A 20,307-nucleotide genomic window follows, 5' to 3' on the forward strand; every position below is an offset into this window, starting at 1 on the left:
TGCGTGACGGATAAAGTGTGAGAAAAAAATAAATAGGGTTAAACAACAGGAACGGAGTCCTCAGGGTTGGAGAGGAGCGTGGTTTCATCAGCATGGGCTGGAAAGGCCTTGCTGAGAAGAAAATTGGCACCCACAACTACCCTGGCACTGCCCCCGGCTGCGGATTGGCTCAAGCCCTCAAGATCCAACTGGGCACAAAGGTTGGAGGCGGGAGTTGCAGTTGCAGTTCCTGATTGACTCTGGCAGCTGTGCATCAGCTCCCAGAGGCACAAGCCTGTGGAGGCAATGCTTCTTCTGCCTCATTGATTGGCTGTAAAATAAGCTCATGCAGCCTCTGATTGGCTGTAAAGTGAGCCCATGCAGCCACTGATTGGCTGCGGGGTGGATGCACTCACCTAAGGATGTGAGCTAGCAAGTCCTGTGGCTGCTATGCAGCGTCTCAGGCCGCTCTCTCTGTGCAGCCGACTATCACGCCCCTCACGCCGCTATCTCTCAGGATCCCTAGTCGCACAAGGCCGTCCCTGGCCGTTGTTGGGTTCTGGCGGTTGTTGGGTCCCTGGCAGTTGTTGGCGGTTGTTGGGTTCCTTCATTGAACCTGCACTAACTGGGCTTCCAGTCAGCATCAGTCAGCGGATCCTTGGGCCGTGGGGCAGCCACAGGTCGGTTAGGCCACCAGGGCGGCTCTCGTGCCAGTGAGGCCCCTGAGAGCCCTTTGAACAGACAGAGGCCAAATCTGGATCAGTCAGGCGGTGAGATTAAGCATAGTCAGGGAGCTCGCCAGGAGCCAGTGACCGCGTTCCTCAGCCTCCACCACGTCAGTCACCTGGTCAGCCCGAGGGCAGCTGGGGCGCCATCCGTCTACCAAGAAGGTAAGCAAACGGCCTGTGGGTTCACAATCAGGTCAGTGCCCTTATGAGTCGATGGTTAGTCCCTTTGAAAATCAGTTCATGAGAAAATCCACTCCCTTCAGAGCCTGCCCTGTTCATTGTTTAATTAGATTCCTGTTAAGTCCGTCTCTTGGTAAGTTACACCCCTGCAAGGCACCCAGTCATTAATCACACAGTTATCCCGTGTGTGTCTATCGGTTTCGTTGGTAATCATCCTGGTTTCCCTAGAAAATCGTTTCCCTCACCATAAATAGGTCAGTCATTAGTAAGTCAGCCCTTCCCTTAGAAAGCCAAACACCTTTGCATCACTCACACCCTGCTAAGGAAATACACAGACGGAAGTGTGCTGAGAACAGAGAATATCCTGGAGCCCTTTGGAACAAGAGACAGAAAGAAAATTGAGAGACGCGACGGTCAAAGAAAATAGGCTGGGCGCAGTGGCTCTCATCTGTAATCCTAGCACTATGGGAGGCCGAGGCCGGGGGATCACTTGAGGTCAGGAGTTGGAGATCAGCCTGGCCAACATGGTGAAACCCCGTTTCTTCTAAAAATACAAAAATTAGACGGGTGTGGTGGCCCATGCCTGTAGTCCCAGCTACTCGGGAGGTTGAAGCAAGAGAATCACTTGAACCCCGGAGGCAGAGGTTGCAGTGAGCCAAGATCATGCCACTGCACTCCAGCCTGGGCAACACAGCGAGAGTCTGTCTCAAAAAAAAAAAAAAAGAAACGAAAGGAAAATATAATGGGTACATGAGGAGTCATCACATGTATGCCCTAAAGCCGATGGAGAGAAGAAAGAAGAAATCAGAATTTTGTAGTTAAATGGATCATTACATCTCCAGCAGTAAAACCCACTCATGTTACACATGAGGAAATAAGAGGAGGGTAAAATACTTGACCACAGTTATTCAGTGCTTTACTGGCAAATCCTGGGCCAGGACCTAGGCAAGGCTCATTCCGACCATCTAACATGGGCTTTTAAATGGGAGAAAGGAGAAGGAAAAAAAAAATTGACAATGCAGAAAGAAAGTGGATATGTGGCGTGAAGGAGAGAGGCATTTAACGACCTGGAAACCTGGGCAACATCTTTTTTATGTGAGAAGGGAAAAGGGCAGTCAGTCTGGAAGCTAAGGGTTGGGAGCACAGACCACTCAGAGAGGTCCTGTAAAACATGTAGAAATATGGAATAGGAAAGGAGAGGGCTGGTTCCAGAACTCTGGGAAGGGATTAGGGGTGGTCAAGAGTGGTCCCAGGCTGAGTGTGTTGGCTCATGGCTGTACTCCCAGCACTTTGGGAGGCTGAGGTGAGAAGATTGCTTGAGTCCAGGAGTTTGTAAGACCAGCCTAGGTAACATAGTGAGACTCTGTCTCTACAAAAAAAAATTTTAATTAGCTGAACATGGTGGTTTGTGCCTATAGTCCCAGCTACTCTGGAGGCTGAAGTGGGAGGATCACTTGAGCCTGGAAAGTTGAGGCTGCAGGGAGCCGTGTTAGTGCCACTGCACTCCAGACCCTGTATTTAAAAAAAATGAAAAAGTGGTTCCAAGTCAAATGCTGATAGGAGCCAAGCAGGGAACCTAATACATAGTAAAGAACATATTTTGAGTGCTTACCAAATGTGAGGTTCTGTTCTACTGACTCATTTAATCTTAACAACAACTCTAACATGAGTGATATTATTATCCATGTTTTTAAAATGAGCAAATAGGCCTAGAGAGAGGTAAAGCCACTTGCACACTATAAAACAGCTAACCTTCGTATCTAGGCAATTTGACTTGAATTTAAAAGAAGAGAGAGAGAGAAGCCGGTTGTTTGAATTTTTTGTGAAGTGCCCTGCTTATTAAATGTTATCTCATTTTAAAAGTTAATTTTAAAAAGTAAACATTTGTGGGCCAAACAAAACTCATTTATGAGTGTTTTTAGTCTCTGAAGCAGGCTGAGTGAGGGAAGTGACTTACCCAGAATCACCCAGAAAGTAGCGACAAAAATTAGGTCTTCTGACTTTTGGTCCACTTCCAGGAAAAATCTAAGTATACTGTGTGTCACATCAGGGCTAGCTGATTTATTCTTATATTTTATTCATGAGGAAATGGACTTGGAGAGGAGAATGAACTTCACCATGCTTATACAGCAGTTTTTAAGGCAAAATAGAATCATGAAAAAGACACCACATTGGTAGTCAAAGGTTGAGTCTGAAATCTATCAGCCTAATGGCTGCATATCTTGGGGGCAGTCATAGTGCTTTTGTGGAGCTCTGCCTTCCTTTTTGACGTGTCGATAATGAGATGTACCTCACAGCGTTCTTGAGACTAATATAAAAGTTAGATAAAATTTCTATGTCTCTAGAGTTGTAAATGGTAACCATAGTTTCTCATTAGATGTTAACCAAAAAAGTAGTTAGTAGTCATAGCATGATTCAGTCAAATCAGAATTGATTCACAGCAGGGCATAGTGGCTCATGCCTGTAATCCTAGCACTTTGGGAGGCTAACGTGGGAGAATTGCTTGAGCCCAGGAGTTCAGAACCAGCCTGGGCAATATAGCAAGACTCGACTCTCTCTCTACAGAAAATAATTTTTTAAATTAACTGGGTCTATTGGTGAGCCCTTAAAGTCCCAGCTACTCAAGAGACTGATGTAGGAGGACTACTTGAACCCAGGAGTTCGAGGCTGTAGGGAGCTGTGATTGTACCACTGCACACCAGCCAGGGTGCCAGGGTGACAGGGTTGAGACTCCATCTCTTTAAAAAAAAAAAAAAAGGATTGATTCACAGTAGCCAAATAGTAGAAACAACCCAAATGCCATCAACTGATGAATGGATAAACAAAATGTGGTATATCCATACAATGGAATATTATTCAATGATAAAAACGAAAAGATAATTTTGCCGGAATAGGCAAATTAAGTTACGCTGTCCATGACGCCACAGGGAGAGGACAACTAGAAGCTTTGTGTGGGGGACTTCAGGACTCTGCCCTGTGTGTCTTCCCTTGGCTGATTTTAATCTCTTTCCTTTAGTTATAGTAAACAGTAATCATAAGTGTAACAACTTTCAGTGAATTCTGTGAGTACTTCTAGTGAATTACCAAACCTAAGGATAGTCTTGGGGCTCCAAAAACCTGCAAATGATTTGAGAAATGAGGGTAATCAGGGATCCTTGATATCTTCAGTTGGTGTCAGAAATGAGGGGATCTTGTGGACCATTCCCTAACTTTTCAGTTGTATCAGAAATGGGATTCACCAGAACAGCCCTGACTCACTGAAACATATGGTTTGAGAAGAGGAAGGATGTGAAGTCAAGATGATGAGCCTTTGATTCCTGGACTGTCCTGCAGTTACCGTGCATAGAGAAATGCAGCTGTTCTGCAAACAGTTACAGGAGTTAAAAGTTACCACTGCTTTTTCAATACAATGCATCCAACCCCTAAGAAACTGACCCACTGGATGCATAAGGAAACAAACCAAATAGACAATCCCTTGGCTATTTTTTTTTTTTTTTTGAGACGGAGTCTCGCTGTGTCTCCCAGGCTGGAGTGCAGTGGCGTGATCTCGGCTCACTGCAAGCTCCGCCTCCCGGGTTCACGCCATTCTCCCGCCTCAGCCTCCCAAGTAGCTGGGACTACAGGCGCCCGCCACCACGCCCGGCTAGTTTTTTGTATTTTTAGTAGAGACGGGGTTTCACCGTGTTAGCCAGGATAGTCTCGATCTCCTGACCTCGTGATCCACCCGCCTCGGCCTCCCAAAGTGCTGGGATTACAGGCGTGAGCCACCGCGCCCGGCTCCCTTGGCTATTTTTATCTGTAACGGTTAAAATGAAAGTGGCTGAGGCGGATCCTGATGCTGGCCCAATTGAGCTACAGCTGCTAGCCTCGGGGCTACTGCTAAAGGGCAAAGTTAGGCTGAAATGACAGATGGCAAAGAAAATGAGAGTGATTCACCAGAGAGTGAGAAAAGATGAACATTTCCAAGAGGGTGGAAATCTTGAAATAGTTATTAAGAAATGAGATGAGTTAAGCAGACATTGAGGGAGTTAAAACAAAGGTCTCAATGGAGCACTCTTAGAAAATAGGTGGAGCAGTGAGAACCCAGACTGGCCCTCCAGTGTCGAAGGGCCCCCATCAAGTCTGCTATATTTACCCTAGTTTGGAGGAATTTTAAAAGCCAGAAGGCAAACATGACAATGAGAAATCTGACCTCAGATCTCCTGAGGGGATGAACATGTGATCTAATCAAGATAAATGACAAAAGGGCCTGGGTTGCTTGGCCTGACCCCTAACTGAGGACCCAAAGTCATAGGCACATTAGCGGTAAAATAGTCAGGGGGTGGATAAGAGATATTTCTGGGACTCATGTGGGAGCCTTATACACTGTGATTCCAAAAAGGTTGGTGAAATTCTAATAGCATCTATGGTTAGATTGCGAAGACATAGGATTGCAAAAGTGGACGAGATTCAGGTGAAACTTTGGATGAAAATTGGAATGTTTGGACAGACTGTGTGAATGTATTATGTGAATGTATTTATCTAAATGTATTATGAGAAAGGATATTGTGTCCAACTAGGGAAGAGCTCCCCTACATACTATTATAAAACAGAAGGCATGTAAATCTTCCCTTCAACCAATATTGATTGAATATGCTAAATAGGAACCAATAAGATTGCCTAAGCCCACACTAATTGTTCATTTGAAACAGTACAGGGTATCTGGTGGACAAAACATGTTAGAAGCTTAATGTTTGGTTTATTTAGGCAGACTGGAGCTAAGGCCAGTGAGCACCACCCAGTGGTGAATGCTGGGATTTGGGGCCAGAAAATTTCCGTTTGACAGACAACTAGTCTACTGGGCTTTGAGTCTGCCCTGTCATGGAAGGACATAATAATCCTGACACCTGAAATACTCCTGATGTGTTTGTAATGTTGGAAAAACACTGTGATAAGAAAGGCCATGCCCAAAAGAGTCTCATAATAAAGTGGAAATTGTTGATACAGGAACATGCTACCAGAGAAATGCAAGGAGGTGCTCATTATGTTTATGAACAGGTGGCCTCTTTTTCCCTACTGAAGAGCTGCTAGATCCTATTATTACTTGGATGATGTCTATTAATAGGTCTCCACTGACCAACTAAGAGCTGTTTGATTTATGGATGGCAATTCCAAAGTGAATTAACAGCATCCTGTTTGGAAGACTGACACTCGTATTGAGGAAGGTAAAAACAAGTCACTTCAGTGGGCTGAATTGCCTCTATGTTTGGGTTTTTACCAATTCATGGGCAGTGGCCAATGGCCTGGCCCATGACCAATTCATGGTCAGGCAGATGGGCAATGGAAAACTGTACTATTAAAAGGACGCCTATATAGGGTACAGCCTTATGGAATTCACTATAGCCAGTATCTCAAAAGACCTGTTCATACCCCCTACAAATAATAAAGTAAAAAGAGAAACAGACCTCCTTCCTCCCGCAAAGGCAATTAATATCCTACCTTTTATGCTGGACATTTCTTGGCAACTTTTAAAGGATTTTTACTACTTGTGCCTGTGTTCTTAAACACTTGATTTTGCCCAGTTTTTTCCAAATTTTAAAGAAATGCTGCCATACATTATTACTCATTTGTGTCTGGCTTTGTTAATTCAATATTTTATTTGTAAGAATGGGCCATGTTGTTGCATCTAGCATTAGCTCATAGGTTTTTGATGCTGTGTAGTATCTCATTTTTTAAAATTCTGGGTTTACTGGCATTTGGATTGTTTAACGTTTTAGCTATTTTTAAATAATACCACTGTAAACATTTTTGCATGATTTTTTGGCATACATATGCACAAACATTTCTATAAACTATATATCTGGGAGTGGAATTTGGGGGTCATAGAGTATGTGTATCTTCTACTTTGATAACTTTGTTGCCCTGATTTATATTTCCATCAATAGTGTGTGAAAGTTGAGTACCACATTCTCACCAAGACTTGATATACTGTCAGTCTTTTAAAATATCCAGCTAGATATGTACTGGTATCTCATGGTTTTAACAGACATTTTGCTGGTTATTAATGAGATTTTAAATATTTTCATGGAAATTTTGTTAAGGTTTGTCTTATGATCCAGCTATGGTCAATTTCTGTAAATGTTCTCTGTGTGCTTACAAAGAAATTGTATTGTGCAGTTATTGAATGCAGTATTCTCTATATATTTTGGGTCAAATTTGCTGATGAAGTTGTTGAAATCCTTATATATTCCAATAGTCTGTTTGTTCTATCAGTTTCTGAGAGAAAAGTGATTAAAATGCCACACTAGTATTGTGGATATCTGTTTCTCTTTTTATTTTTGTAGATTTTTTTTGCTTTATATATTTTTGGACTATGTTAGTAGGCAAACACAAATGTTAAATATATACTTTATTCCTGTTAATGTCCTCTTATCATTAGGAGATATGCCATTCTATCTTTGGTAATGCCTCTTGCTTAAAGTCTGCTTTGTGGGATGTTAATGTAGGTATGTCTACATTACCTGGTTTTCTGGTTGGTATTTGCTTGGTATATGTTTTCATTCTTTGGTTTTTAACTGTCCTTTACATTTATGCTTTGGTTGTGTCTTTTGTAAACAGCATAGAGTTTGGCTTTGGTTCTTTTTTCCAATATGGTGATCTTAGATTCATAACTGGATAATTTTAAGCCATTTATATTTAGTTAAATCATTGATGTATTGGAATTTAAATCTAACATCTAGGTACATGATCTCTACTTGTCCCAACTGTTCTATATTCCCTTTTGTATCCTTTCTGTTTGTTTCTCTGTCTTTATTTTCAAACAAGCTTTTAAATCAAAGTACAATTTATACAGAGAAGTATTACTACAGATAGTAAGCATACAATCAGATTATCACAAAGGGAGCAGGCCAGTGTAACCATCATTGAGGTCAAGAAATAGAACATTAACAACACCCCAAACACTCCACTCATGTACTACACCATTCATTACCCTCTTTATCCTTGCTATATTCTGGATGCAAGCATGTTGTATGTGTTGCAAGTGTCTTCTCCAGCCCTGTAACTTGCATTTGTCCTCTCTTAATGGTGTCTTTTAATGCAGAAATTAATTCTGTTATAGTCTATTTTATCCATATTTCCTCATAGCTAGTGCTTTGTGGCCCTTTTAAAGAAATCTTTGCTTACCTAAAACTTACCAAGATACTCTCCTATGTTGTATTCAAGAATTCCGCTGACCAATACGGTAGCTACTAACTACATATGGCTATTGAGCCCTTATATTGTGGCTAGTCTGAATTGAAGTGTGCTGTAAGTGTAAAATATATACAAGGCTTTGAAGAGTGTGTAAAGAATGTACCAAATCTTGGCCGGGCGCGGTGGCTCAAGCCTGTAATCCCAGCACTTTGGGAGGCCGAGGCGGGTGGATCACGAGGTCAGGAGATCGAGACCATCCTGGCTAACATGGTGAAACCCCGTCTCTACTAAAAATACAAAAAACTAGCCGGGCGTGGTGGCGGGCGCCTGCAGTCCCAGCTACTCGGAGGCTGAGGCGGGAGAATGGCGTGAACCCAGGAGGTGGAGCTTGCAGTGAGCCGAGATCGTGCCACTGCACTCCAGCCTGGGCGACAGAGCGAGACTCCGTCTCAAAAAAAAAAAAAAAAAAAAGAATGTACCAAATCTTTCAATTGTGTGTTGATTGCATGTTGAAATATTTGGTTAGGTGCAATATGAATAACCTAGTGAATAACCTAGGTTTCTTTCACTAGGTTAAATGAAACATCTTAAAATTATTTTTAACCATTTCTTCTTTTTTAATGTGGCTACTAGAAAATTTTAAATTATACATGTAGTCCACATTTATAGTTCACATTATATTTCTTCGTACAGCACAGTTCTAGAACAGTGTCCCAATGTCCCTAGAAGTTATTTTTATGTATGACATGAGGTAGAGGTCTTATTTCCTTTCACTGTATGGCTATCCAGTTATTCTGACACAATTTATTCAAAAGAGAGTCCTTCAACAACTTCTGTGCAGTGCCGTATTTATCCTAAACCAAGTGATCATGTATGTATAGGTATTTTTCTCAACCATATAGCTTGTCCCACTGATATTTTTATTTATCCTCGTGTCAATACAATACTCTCTGAATTACTATGTATGTATGTATTTTATTTACTTACTTACTTATTTTGAGATAGAGTCTTACTCTGTTGCCCAAGCTACAGTGCAGTGGCGTGATCACGGCTGACTGCAGCCTTGACCTCCCCACCTCAGGTGATCCTCCCACCTTAACCTCTCAAGTAGCTTGGACTACAGGTGCATACCACCACACCCAGATAATTTTTGTATTTTTTGTAGAAACGAGGTTTTACCATGTTGCCCAGGCTGGAATTACTATGGCTTTTTAAGTCATGATATCCAGTAGGAATTGGAATTGGCCATTGTTTTTTGAGACAGGGTCCCGTGCTGTCTCTTTTTTTAATAGAAATTTACTGAGAACAAATTTATTAAATAAATATCTACATGGGATATGAACAGGAACATTGTGCCAAAAACGTCAACACTTTTCTATCATAAGTGATCACACCACTACACTCCAGACTGGGTGACAGAAAGACAGAAAGGCCCTGTCTCAAAAACAAAAACAAGCCGGGCATGGTGGCTTATGCCTGTAATCTCAGCACTTTGGGAGGCCAAGGTGGGTCAGGTGTTTGAGACCAGCCTGGCCAACATGGAGAAATCTCATCTCTACTAAAAATACAGAAATTAACTGGCCATGGTGGTGAATACCTGCAATTCCAGCTACTCGGGAGGCTAAGGCAGAAGAGTCGCTTGAACATGGGAGACGGAGGTTGCAGTGAGCCGAGATCGAGCCAATGCACTCCAGCCTGGGCGACAGAGTAAGATTCTGTCTCAAGAAACAAAAATAAAACAAAGAATAGACTGGGCGCGGTGGCTCATGCCTGTAATCCCAGCACTTTGGGAGGCCAAGGCGGGTGGATCACGAGATCAGGAGATCGAGACCATCCTGGGTAACATGGTGAAACCCCATCTCTACTAAAAATACAAAAAATTAGCCAGGCATGGTGGCGGGCGCCTGTAGTCCCAGCTACTCGGGAGGCTGAGGCAGGAGAATGGCGTGAACCCAGGAGGCAGAGCTTGCAGTGAGCTGAGATCACACCACTGCACTCCAGCCTGGGTGACACAGTGAGACTCTGTCAAATAAAAAAATACATAAATAAATAAATAAGTAAATAAATAAATAAATAAAAGTAAACGCATAAATGAATAAATAAAACAAAGAATTAAGGAGACATGACACTGAGGCTTCACAGACTATCTTAGTTGCCTCACTGTCCCTACATGCTCATGAGCATCTCATCCCATATAATTCCTGCTTCTCCAGGTGAACAGGCCTTCATATTGACCAGAGACAGAAGCCCCTGACTTGGCTAAAGATACTTTCTGCTCTCCCTATCCCCACATCCTCTTTCAGTTACCCATCACCTCACTCCTTCTGAACCATATGGTTCTGATGTCAGAGGCAGCGTAGTAAAGAGCTTCTGCTATTCCTGAGAACTGTTGCTGCTGCAAGTGATGCTTCCACTGCTACAGCTGGGTAAGTAAGGTGAGAAGCAGCACTGGAGGGGTGTTTGGAAGCCAAGACTCCAGGGCCTGGGTGTTGGCGGGGGCAGAGGATGGACTATGGAGGCACAGAGAAAGAGAACATAACGGGCATAAGTACCAAATAATCAATGTGAATTAGACATCTTCTGTGTGTCAGATTTTGACAGGACTGGGGTGTCTGAAGCAAATAGCAAATTGGGCAAGGGAGAGGGATTGAGGGTACGGGTGCTATGAAGGCATGAGAGCACTAAGAGCTGTTTCAGACATTACTGGAAGCCCTGAAGTTAAGTTTTTCAGCGTTTCCATGGGCACACTTTGCCAGATGGAAAAGACAATTCAGAGGACAGCCATAGAGGGAGCCGTGCATGAGAGTCCCCCACAAATTCCTCAACAGCACCCCGCAAGTGACTCATGTGAAGAGACCAAGATCAGGAGCTACTGGTTAGGGGAATATTACCCCTTTCTTCCAGTAACCTCAAAAAACTTCAATGAAAAAGTGTGTGTCAACGCTGAAGACAGATTCCTCATTATTGGAGACCTTGATGGATGTGACCGTTCCTTCCTAATCCATGATATTCATCAAATGGCCACCATGTCCTACCTATTCTAAGTAAAGCGAGGCAGTTTCCAACATTCTTACACAGAAGATACCATAGTACTCTTGGCTTCCAGTGAATATTCCACCAAAGGCCACTTGGGACCGGGAAGAAGGAAATTGAGAAAGGTGTTCTATTTATTGAATGGGTAACACTTCACTACGCACCGAGCTGGGTGCACTACAAATCTTGGGGTATTCATTCTTATAATAATGATAATATGAGATAGGTTCAGCAAATATCCCAATTTTTCAGGCTAGGAAACAGCAATGATAAGAGTGACTTGCCCAGCAGCATCCAGACGGTAAGTGATGGAGGGAGAACTGATCATAGACCCTAAGAGGAACATTGCGGGTGGGAAGAAGAGAAGCAGTGTAGGAGCTCTGGCTTGGACATCTAGCCTTGTGGGGTAGGTGAGGGATCACAATGTAGAGCCTCAGAAAATGTACTGGCCACCCCTCAAGAAGGTCTAGCGATGAGGTTCAGGCCAGATGAGGGGAGAAGATAGAGGGGAACTAGTCTGTGAGGCCTGAATCCTGTGGGCTTCCAGAAAGTCCTTCGGAAACTCCTTGTGAATAGCAAATAAAGAGAAGGCTGCATCCTGGAGAAACTGGAAGAGGGAAGTCAGGATGCCTTGCTGACTCCTGACCCTTCCTCCCCACAGTACCTGCTAAGCTGCTCAACTCTTCTTGCTCCTTGAAGAAGACACTGCAGTGCAGCTGTTCCTTCCATGGGATTCCCACACCCTCTGTGCAGTGGTGGATGGGAGGAGTCCCCGTGGGTGTGGATGGCATGGATGGCAGCCTCCAAGTGACCTCCACCGTGCTTGGCCCCTGGGCTAACAGCACCATCAGCCTAACCGAAGAGCCAGAAATGGGCATGAGACTTCTCTGTGAGGGGAAGAACCAAAACAGAACCCACGCTTTGAGCATCCTACTGATGTCAAGTGAGGGTGGAGGGGGCTGGGTGACTGGGTGAGGACAATAAGTGGGATGGGGACAGTTACTGGGGCTAGAGAATGGAGCAGAGTTTTGGCTCCAATGCCAAACTTCTCACATGCTTTCTGCTTCCAGGAAAGAGTTCTTTGGCTTCCCAGGCCTTCGTGAAAGGGCTGATCCAGGGTGCTATCTATGCGGGAGTTGTAATTGCGCTGCTCTTCCTCTGCCTCCTCCCTCTCATGTGAGTACTAGGGTTAAAATTCACCCGCAAGCCTACCACCTGGCAGGTCCTGGCTGCAGCCCTGGCACAGAGAGGGCAAAGACCCTCCCCTCGAGGAGCTTAGGGTCTAAAGAGGGAAAGAGGTACCAAACATGGTCACCACAATCCAGGACCATGAGGACTCTACAGAGCCGTAAAACTGCATCATAAAACAGACACTTTCGGCCGGGCGCGGTGGCTCACGCCTGTAATCCCAGCACTTTGGGAGGCCGAGGCGGGTGGATCACAAGGTCAGGAGATCGAGACCACGGTGAAACCCCGTCTCTACTAAAAATACAAAAAATTAGCCGGGCGCGGTGGCGGGCGCCTGTAGTCCCAGCTACTCAGGAGGCTGAGGCAGGAGAATGGCGTAAACCCAGCAGGCGGAGCTTGCAGTGAGCCGAGATCGCGCCACTGCACTCCAGCCTGGGCGACAGAGCGAGACTCCGTCTCAAAAAAAAAACAAAAAAAAAACAAAAAAAAAAAACAGACACTTTCAACACATTTTATAAAGGAGAAAGCCAAGAAAGGGCTTGGCAGCCCTGGAGAAGGCAGCAGCGAGTCCCCGGGGTGCTGGCTGTGGCGGGCCTGCAGAGCTAAGTACTCATTAGCTTGGTGGAAAGTATTAATAGTACAGGTTGAATATCTAATCCAAAAATCCAAAATCCGAAATGCTCCAAAATCCAAAAGTTCTCGAGGCACCAACATAATGCCGCAAGTAGAAAATTCCACCCCTGACCTCATGTGATAGTTCAGTGTACACAAACTTTCTTTCATGCACAAAATAATTTTAAGTATTATATAAAATTACCTTCAGGCCATGTGTATAAGGTGTATATGAAACATAACTGACTTTTGTTTTTATACTTGGCTCCTATCCCCAAGATATGTCATTATGTATAAACAAATATTCCAAAATCTAAAAGAAAAAAAAATTGAAATCTGAAACACTTCTGGTCCCAAGCATTTCAGATAAGGGATACCTAACCTTTGTATGCAGATGCCCAGAGGCATGTTTGAGGCATTTCCAGTGTCTTTGTGTAATGTCAGGTGCATTGAGAGTGCCAGGTAATGGCTAAAAATGAGGTTGAAAGACGTCCTTGGTGTTGGTTTACAGGGTGTTAAAACTTAGCTGCATGTATTAGCTAGAAGCATAGAGTGGGAAGGGCTGAGTTGCAGGAAGTCAGGTCAGAGAGTCAGGCAGGGGAGCCTGTCCAGACAGCTTGGACTGAATCCTCAGTTCGGAGCACTGTTAGGAAGAGTGCTAAGCTGTGAAGGAAAGCTTGAGCTTGGGGTGGGACACAGATTAGAGAGAGTGAGAGACAGAAGGTCAAAGGCCAGGCAGGAAGCTGGTACAGCAGACTAAGCAGGAAATAGAAGGCCTGACCTGGGGCACGTGATGAGGGGCAGCCAGAGAGGTGGGACTTGGGCATGGCTGGCTATGGGGAGACAAAGATGAGGAGTGAGGTGGCAGGGCAAACTGAGGAGCTATTTTCAAAGTATAATCAACTGGACTTGAAGACCAGTAACAATCTCTGCCAGTTGCAAGGCTCTTTCATAGCTGACCTCATCTGAGCCCCACAGCCTAATAAGCAGGGTATCCCCATTATTCAGGGTGTGAAACTAATTCCCAGAGAGGATGTGTGGCTTGCCCTAGGTCATACAGCAAGCTGGTACTGTTGTTGAGGCTTTAAATCAGAAGTTCTGGTCAAGGTAGAGCCCGTGTCGGGATTCAGGGAGATGGAGAGCCAGAACCAATCCAAAGCTTATTTCCTTAGAGTAAAACATATCAGAAAGAAGCAGGCGAAGAAAGCTGCAGCAATCAGAGCAAAAAACAGCTCGAAAGTCAGAGCAAGCCAAGAACTCGCGATGTCTCTGAAGCCTGAGGAACCAGGAAAACCCATAGTCACCACATTTTCTGAGAGCCACATATTGGTATGTACCTATTGTGTCTGGAATCTGGTCTATCGGAATACTGATAATAAGACCCATAGGGAAGGGAGCACACAGTGTTTTGAAGGTGTTACCATCTTCAGTCTTGCAGGATACGTACCACTAGAGTGTGCTTTCAGGTCATTTCATAAATAGGAAGCTAAGGCCCAGAGAGGAGAAGGATGAAAGTTAAGAGAAACAATTTAAAGAACAATTAAAATCAATTTACACACACACACACCAGCACACTGAATCCCCACTGAAAAGGCAGTTGTGGAAAATCCTAATAGCAGTTGTAACATCAGAGTGGAAACCAAAGGATTTGGTCTCTGAGTGTATGGCTGGCAGCAGTCAGCTTGGTGTAGATGCCACAGGCCAAGTCAGCCTGAAGTGGTTAGAGATTAGGCCAAGCCCAGGTTACTCCTTCATTCACCCTGTACCCCACATCCTCAGCAGGGCTTGGAAGATACAGTGTCTGAAGTTGCTGGGCCTCACTGTTATTTACCGTTTATGATTCTCCAGAATCAGAATTGCCCTGCTGCCCTCCTGACACCCTGCATGAATAGTTAGTGTCCTTTAGTGGATAAACCATCTGTTAATTCCACCAGTATTTCCTGCAATATCCCCCAATCTTTGTGCTGGGCAATACTGGGGTCTCAGAAATGGGCCAAACCTAGGCCTTGTCCTCCAAGAGCAGCTAGACTGGTGGAGAAGGCACCTTCACAGTAGGGGATGCTGAGCCAGGGAGTTGCGGTGGTGCAGAAGAGGGAGGGACCAAACCTACCTGAGGAAGTCAGGCAAGATTCCCTGAAGAGTCTGAGGAACAGTCAGTGTTATTGGCACTGAGGATGTGCAGAGAGGGGCCAGAGGGAGAAGACCGAGTTGCAGGCTCGAACCATGGGGTTGTGAGGAAGGGCTAAGCCAGTGCTCACTCCATGTTGCTTTAATTCTGTGCACAAAGAGGTGTCATTTTAAGATTTGGATACCTCAACTCTAGACCTGTTCCAACATTCTTCTTTCTTTGTGCTATTTTGCACCTCGCTTTCAGGAAAAGCAAGATAAACGAGCCAGCTAAGCCTGTGGAACGTGCATCATACCTGGAGTCACCATTATCCCTGGAATTAGAAAAGTCTGCAAAATTTATAGAGCCCACAGAAATCCTGGAGGCTGTAATAAACCTGGAGCCCCCGGACTCTCCTGAGCTCACAAAACCCTCTCAGTTCCCACACATCCCTTACACTCATTCTCCATTGAATAGGGGTTTACTCTCAGACCTAGTCTTAGAGCCTCTGAAGACAAACTTTGCAATTGGTTGTTTGACTAAACCAGAAGAAATCTGTGCCACCCTGGGAAGGTGTCAAAAGAAGGAAAGATATATGTGACAATGTGAATCAAGTCCATCAGCAAGTTGCTTTTGAGCGCCTACTGTGTGCCAGTACCTGAGATACACCTACAAGAGCACCAGGCTTTCAAGCCTTCATATCTGGATGGAATCCCAACTTCAGTGCTTGGTAGCTGTGTATCTTTGGACAAAATCTTTCATTCCCCAACCTTTAAACATCACATGACCCATACCTGGGTGGAGAGCGGGTGAAAAGTACTGTTCAGAGATGCAGATGAGAAAAAACATGACAATGGGCCCTGAAGGCCAAGATTCATTGGAGCTTTATCTTGTAGGACCTTATCCTGACTCCCTTAGAATGTAAGTTCCAAGAGAACAGGGACTTTTTCTGCCTTGTTTTCTACTTTTATCACCAGCACCCAGAATGATGCCTAAAATACAATAAGATCTCAAGAATGTTTGTCAAATGATTTAATTAATTATAAGCTGTTGTAAGGTTCGTAGCAAGCAAGTAGAGTGACCAGATATATACAAAAACATCATTCCCCTACCCTGACCCCATATATGATATATTTAGAACGGGTAAGGCTGGAGGTAAAGATGCTAGTTAGGAGGTTACTGCAATAGTTCTTGGCCAGAATGAAAGGCAGGCATGCAAGGAATGAGAAAGGGATTCTGGCATTAGGATGAACGACAGCTGTGTATTGTTCCTCTCAGAATGGATGATAACCTCCCTTCTAGTAGATTTTTTTTTTCTTTTTTTCAGACAGAGTTTCGCTCTTGTTTCCCAAGCTGGAGTGCAATGGTGCAATCTCGGCTCACTGCAACCTCCGCCTCCAGGGTTCAAGTGATTCTCCTGCCTCAGCCTCCCGAGCAGCTGGGATTACAGGCATGCACCACCATGCCCAGCTAATTTTTTATAGTTTTAGTAGAGACGGGGTTTCACCATGTAGGCCAGGCTGGTCTTGAACTCCTGACCTCAGGTGATCCACCCACCCCGGCTGCCCAAAGTGCTAGGATTACAGGTGTGAGCCACCGTGCCTGGCCAGATGCTAGTAGTGTTCAGTGGGTCGAAAGAGGGTCATCTCTTCCCTGGGGCAATATTTGTGAGTAAATACAGTGACCCTGTAGCACCAACTAGATGGTCATCTTATACTCAGGGTGGACATTTCTGTTAGCCCCCACGTGTATAAGCACCTCTCACAGACAGTTCACATTTCACAGAAGTATCAGATGTGCCAGATAATGAGGGGAAGAAGTAAGACACTGACCCTGCCTCCATGGAGTCATGGTCTACACAGATAGACAATGAAGAAAAGCAGACAAGTGTATAGCTTAAAATGTTGATAAGTGCTAGAAAGAAAAAAGGATAGAATACTATGAGAAAGCACAGGAAAGGAAGCTAGGTTGGATTACAGAGTCAGAGAAGGCCTCTCAGAGAAAGTGACACTTGTCTTGAGACCTGTAGGATTCTCAGGAGCTGGCTAGACAGAGGGAGCAGTAGAGCCTAGGCCCTGACATGAGAGCAGTTTGGTGAGTTCAGGAGCCCAGAGCAGGCTGCTGTGACTGGAATTGACTGAGGGATGAGCTCCTGAAGGGCCAGAACTTTCAGGGCTTCAAGGGCTCTAGTAAGAAGTCTAGGTTTTGTCCTCACTTGTGGAGGGTTATTTCCTCTTATGCTTTGTAATTCTGGAAAGTGCAGATTGTATGAGAATCACATTCAGTGGAGGTGTATGAGAATCCTGTGCAGCAGAGGTTTTGAGTTGAGGATAGAAGCCTCTATATAACAGGTTTGGTGTTTGCTTCTACTAAAGATACATCCTCTCCTTGGGAGGGAGAGGCAGATAAGGCTGGGGAGAGGGAGAGTGCCAGTGCTGGGAAAGAAGAGAATAAAATGTAGAAGAGGAATGGGAGAGAGGATGGGGATCGGGTTGGAGATAGGTCAGAGATGGGTTTGGGAATGGGAATAGAGAGGCTACTCTTCATCGTGTGTCTTGTTTTCTTGGTGGTAGGGGCCTCGGGTGCAGGACAGGAAACAAGGAGTACACAGGGTGACTTCTGACCAGCCCCGGGGGTCCAGCACTGGGCATTTTGTTCCTTAGCCAGTGCCTTGACTTCCCGCACGTACTAGGTTGAGAGAGGAATGTTCCTTAGCAACTGATTGGCTTGGAGTCTAGAGGACTGGTGGGGGTCTGGAACCACCTGCCCAAGGAAACCGATTCTCCCAACGGCTGGCTTACCCAGTAGCGACGGTTGCTTCTGACTAGCTCAGGCTCTGGAGACCCGCGCGCTCTCCTATGCGGCTGCGCGTCCCAGCAGCTCCCGCGAGAAGCGTCAGGCCCTGATTGGCTCTGGACAAACTCGCGTGTGCTTGCGGGGCGGGACTTCACGGAGTTGGTATCCCCGTGCAAGGAGGTTGGCGAGGCCTCGGGGAACTTCCAGTTCAGCGAATCCGTTAGCTTTCCTCCACCTTAGTCACTTCCCCGTGAGGCACTCCGTGTTTGTGTACACGGTTATTCCACGTGTCAGTCAGTTCATCGGGCGCATCTGGAGTCATTGAAAACAGTAATAGGAAGTCAGACAAACCCGCTTGATGCAAAAATTCAGGAGGACATTCGGTTTTTAAGGAGACAGTGCTGAGGTTAAGACCAGGCTGGAGCTCTTTGGAACCTGAGACTAGGAGGTAAATATGGAAAAAGAAACAATAATTTAGGGGGAGGGAAAAGAGATCGCCTGTGAAGACAACTCATGCATACACCAGGGCCTGGAGAAGGAAATGAGACTGGAAAGAGATCAGAATTTTATTTTTATTTCATTATTTTATTCATCTATTTATTTTGAGACAGTGTCTTGCTCTGTCACTCAGGCTAGAGTGCAGTGGCACAATCTCAGCTCACTGCAGCCTCGACCTCCCAGGCTCAAGCAATCCTCCCACCTCAGCCTCTGGAGTAGCTGCACCCACAATGCCGGGCTGCTTTTTTTTAAATTGTTTTGTAGAGACAGGATGTCGCTATGTTGCCCAGACTGGTCTCAAACTTCTGAGCTCAAGCGATCTTCCCACCTCAGCCTCCCAAAGTGCTGGGATTACAGATGTAAGAGATCAGAGTTTTTGAGTCTGAAGGACCCTTACCTAGTTTGCAGTAACCCTCCCGTTTTACCGAGGAGGAAAAAAAGGGGAAGCAGAAAGGGAACAGAACTTGCCCAGAGCTATCCAACGAGTTACTGGCAAAGCCCCAACTGGAACCAGTCCACAGCTCTTCCCAACCTTTGATTTGAGGTTGTAAATTAAAGCAGGAGGAGGAAGGATTTTGACAGTGGGGAAAAAAAGGAAAAGTGGCTTATGATGGAGAGATAGGATTTGTTATCTGGAAGCCTGAGTAGCATCTTGATGTAAGGAGGGAGTCGTTTTTTAAGAGAAGCGAAATCAGAATGGAAAAGCAGAGGGCTGATTCTTGAATCAAAACATCACTGAGCAGAGAGATGAGTCAAGAGCGGTCACAATTTAAATGCTAAGGGAACCAGGCAGGTGATGTGAATGATAAACACTTGCTTAGCACTTATTTTGTGCTGGGCTGTGTTCTGAGGGTTTTACATACATTAATTCATTTAATCATTTAATCCAACAATTCTGCCAGATGAATCCTGTTAAAATCTACATGTTATAAGTGAGGAAACTAGGGAAACCTGGAGAGGGGAAGTAATTTGCCCACAGTCACACGGCTGGCAAGTGGTGGAGGCCAAATTAAACTCAGGAAGGCTGACTCACACACACTTAACCACTGTGTTATATGCACCTCCCAGGTGAGTGTAGCAGGGAGAGCACGGCCAGGAATGGACTGGAGAACAATTGTTCAGTGTTAAAGGGGAAAGTTAATATCTGCCATGTGTTGTCAGATCTAATTTATTAAAAAGTAGCTGGGAGTTCAGACTTTTATGTGAGGATCCTGATTTTTAAACATTGCAACTAATTAAAGTCTGTATGCAGGTTTCTTAATGCAGGCTAAATAAAACCCCTTGCATTTTAACTGCCTCACAAAGCCACTAATTTGCAAACTCTAGACTATCTTTGAAAGGAGGAAGCAATTCCCTAGTGAGGGAAGGGCCTGGCCCAGAAATACCTAGAAAACGGAAGGCAAAGACCAAGCCTTTGGACTGCTGGCCGTCCACTCACTGAAGAATCTAGGACCCTTCCTTTGAACTGGCTTCAATACAAGTTGTATGGGTTTCCTGTTGCTTTCATAAGAATTACCACAACTTTAGCAGCTTTTTTGTTGTTTGTTTTGAGACCAAGTCTCGCTCTGTCACTCAGACTGGAGTGCAGTGGTACAATCTCAGCTCACTGCAACCTCTGTCTCCTGGGTTCAAGCTGTTCTCATTCCTCAGCCTCCCGAGTGCCACCACGCCTGGCTAATTTTTAAAAAATATTTTTAGTAGAGACAGAGTTTTGCCATGTTGCCCAGACTGGCCTGGAACTCCTGCCTTGTGTGATCCACCTGCCTTGGCCTCCCAAAGTGCTGGGATTACAGGCATGAGCCACTGGGCCCAGCCCAACTTTAGCAGCTTTTGAAGTAACACTCATGTGTGATCTCACAGAAGGTCAAAAGTTCCAGCATAGTGTGGTTCCCCTGGTTTTCTGCTCCAGCTTTTACAAGGCCTGAATCACAGTGTCAGCAGGGGTATGTTGCTTTCTCGAGTCCCTTTGGATGAACCATTTCCAATCACATTCAGAATCAGTTCCACGCTTTG

The 20,307-nt window shown here is 44.9% G+C and overlaps 1 protein-coding gene across 2 annotated transcripts; it reads left to right on the plus strand.

Moving 5' to 3' along the window:
- Positions 1-422: 422 nt before the first annotated feature.
- On the plus strand, positions 423-16,014 carry SIGLECL1 (SIGLEC family like 1). 2 transcript variants are annotated; one of them, XM_074024408.1, is made up of 6 exons: positions 423-869; positions 5,992-6,091; positions 10,364-10,486; positions 12,164-12,269; positions 14,066-14,222; positions 15,268-16,014. In XM_074024408.1, exons 3-6 carry the CDS (start codon positions 10,465-10,467, stop codon positions 15,292-15,294), a joined length of 312 nt encoding a protein of 103 aa, XP_073880509.1. In that variant the 5' UTR covers positions 423-869; positions 5,992-6,091; positions 10,364-10,464; the 3' UTR covers positions 15,295-16,014. The 2 variants fall into 2 exon arrangements, with proteins under 2 accessions (XP_073880509.1, XP_015297331.2); XM_015441845.4 differs by lacking the exon at positions 5,992-6,091.
- Positions 16,015-20,307: the final 4,293 nt, after the last annotated feature.

Source organism: Macaca fascicularis, chromosome 19 (assembly GCF_037993035.2).
Source record: "Macaca fascicularis isolate 582-1 chromosome 19, T2T-MFA8v1.1".
NCBI classification, from domain to species: Eukaryota; Metazoa; Chordata; class Mammalia; order Primates; family Cercopithecidae; genus Macaca; species Macaca fascicularis.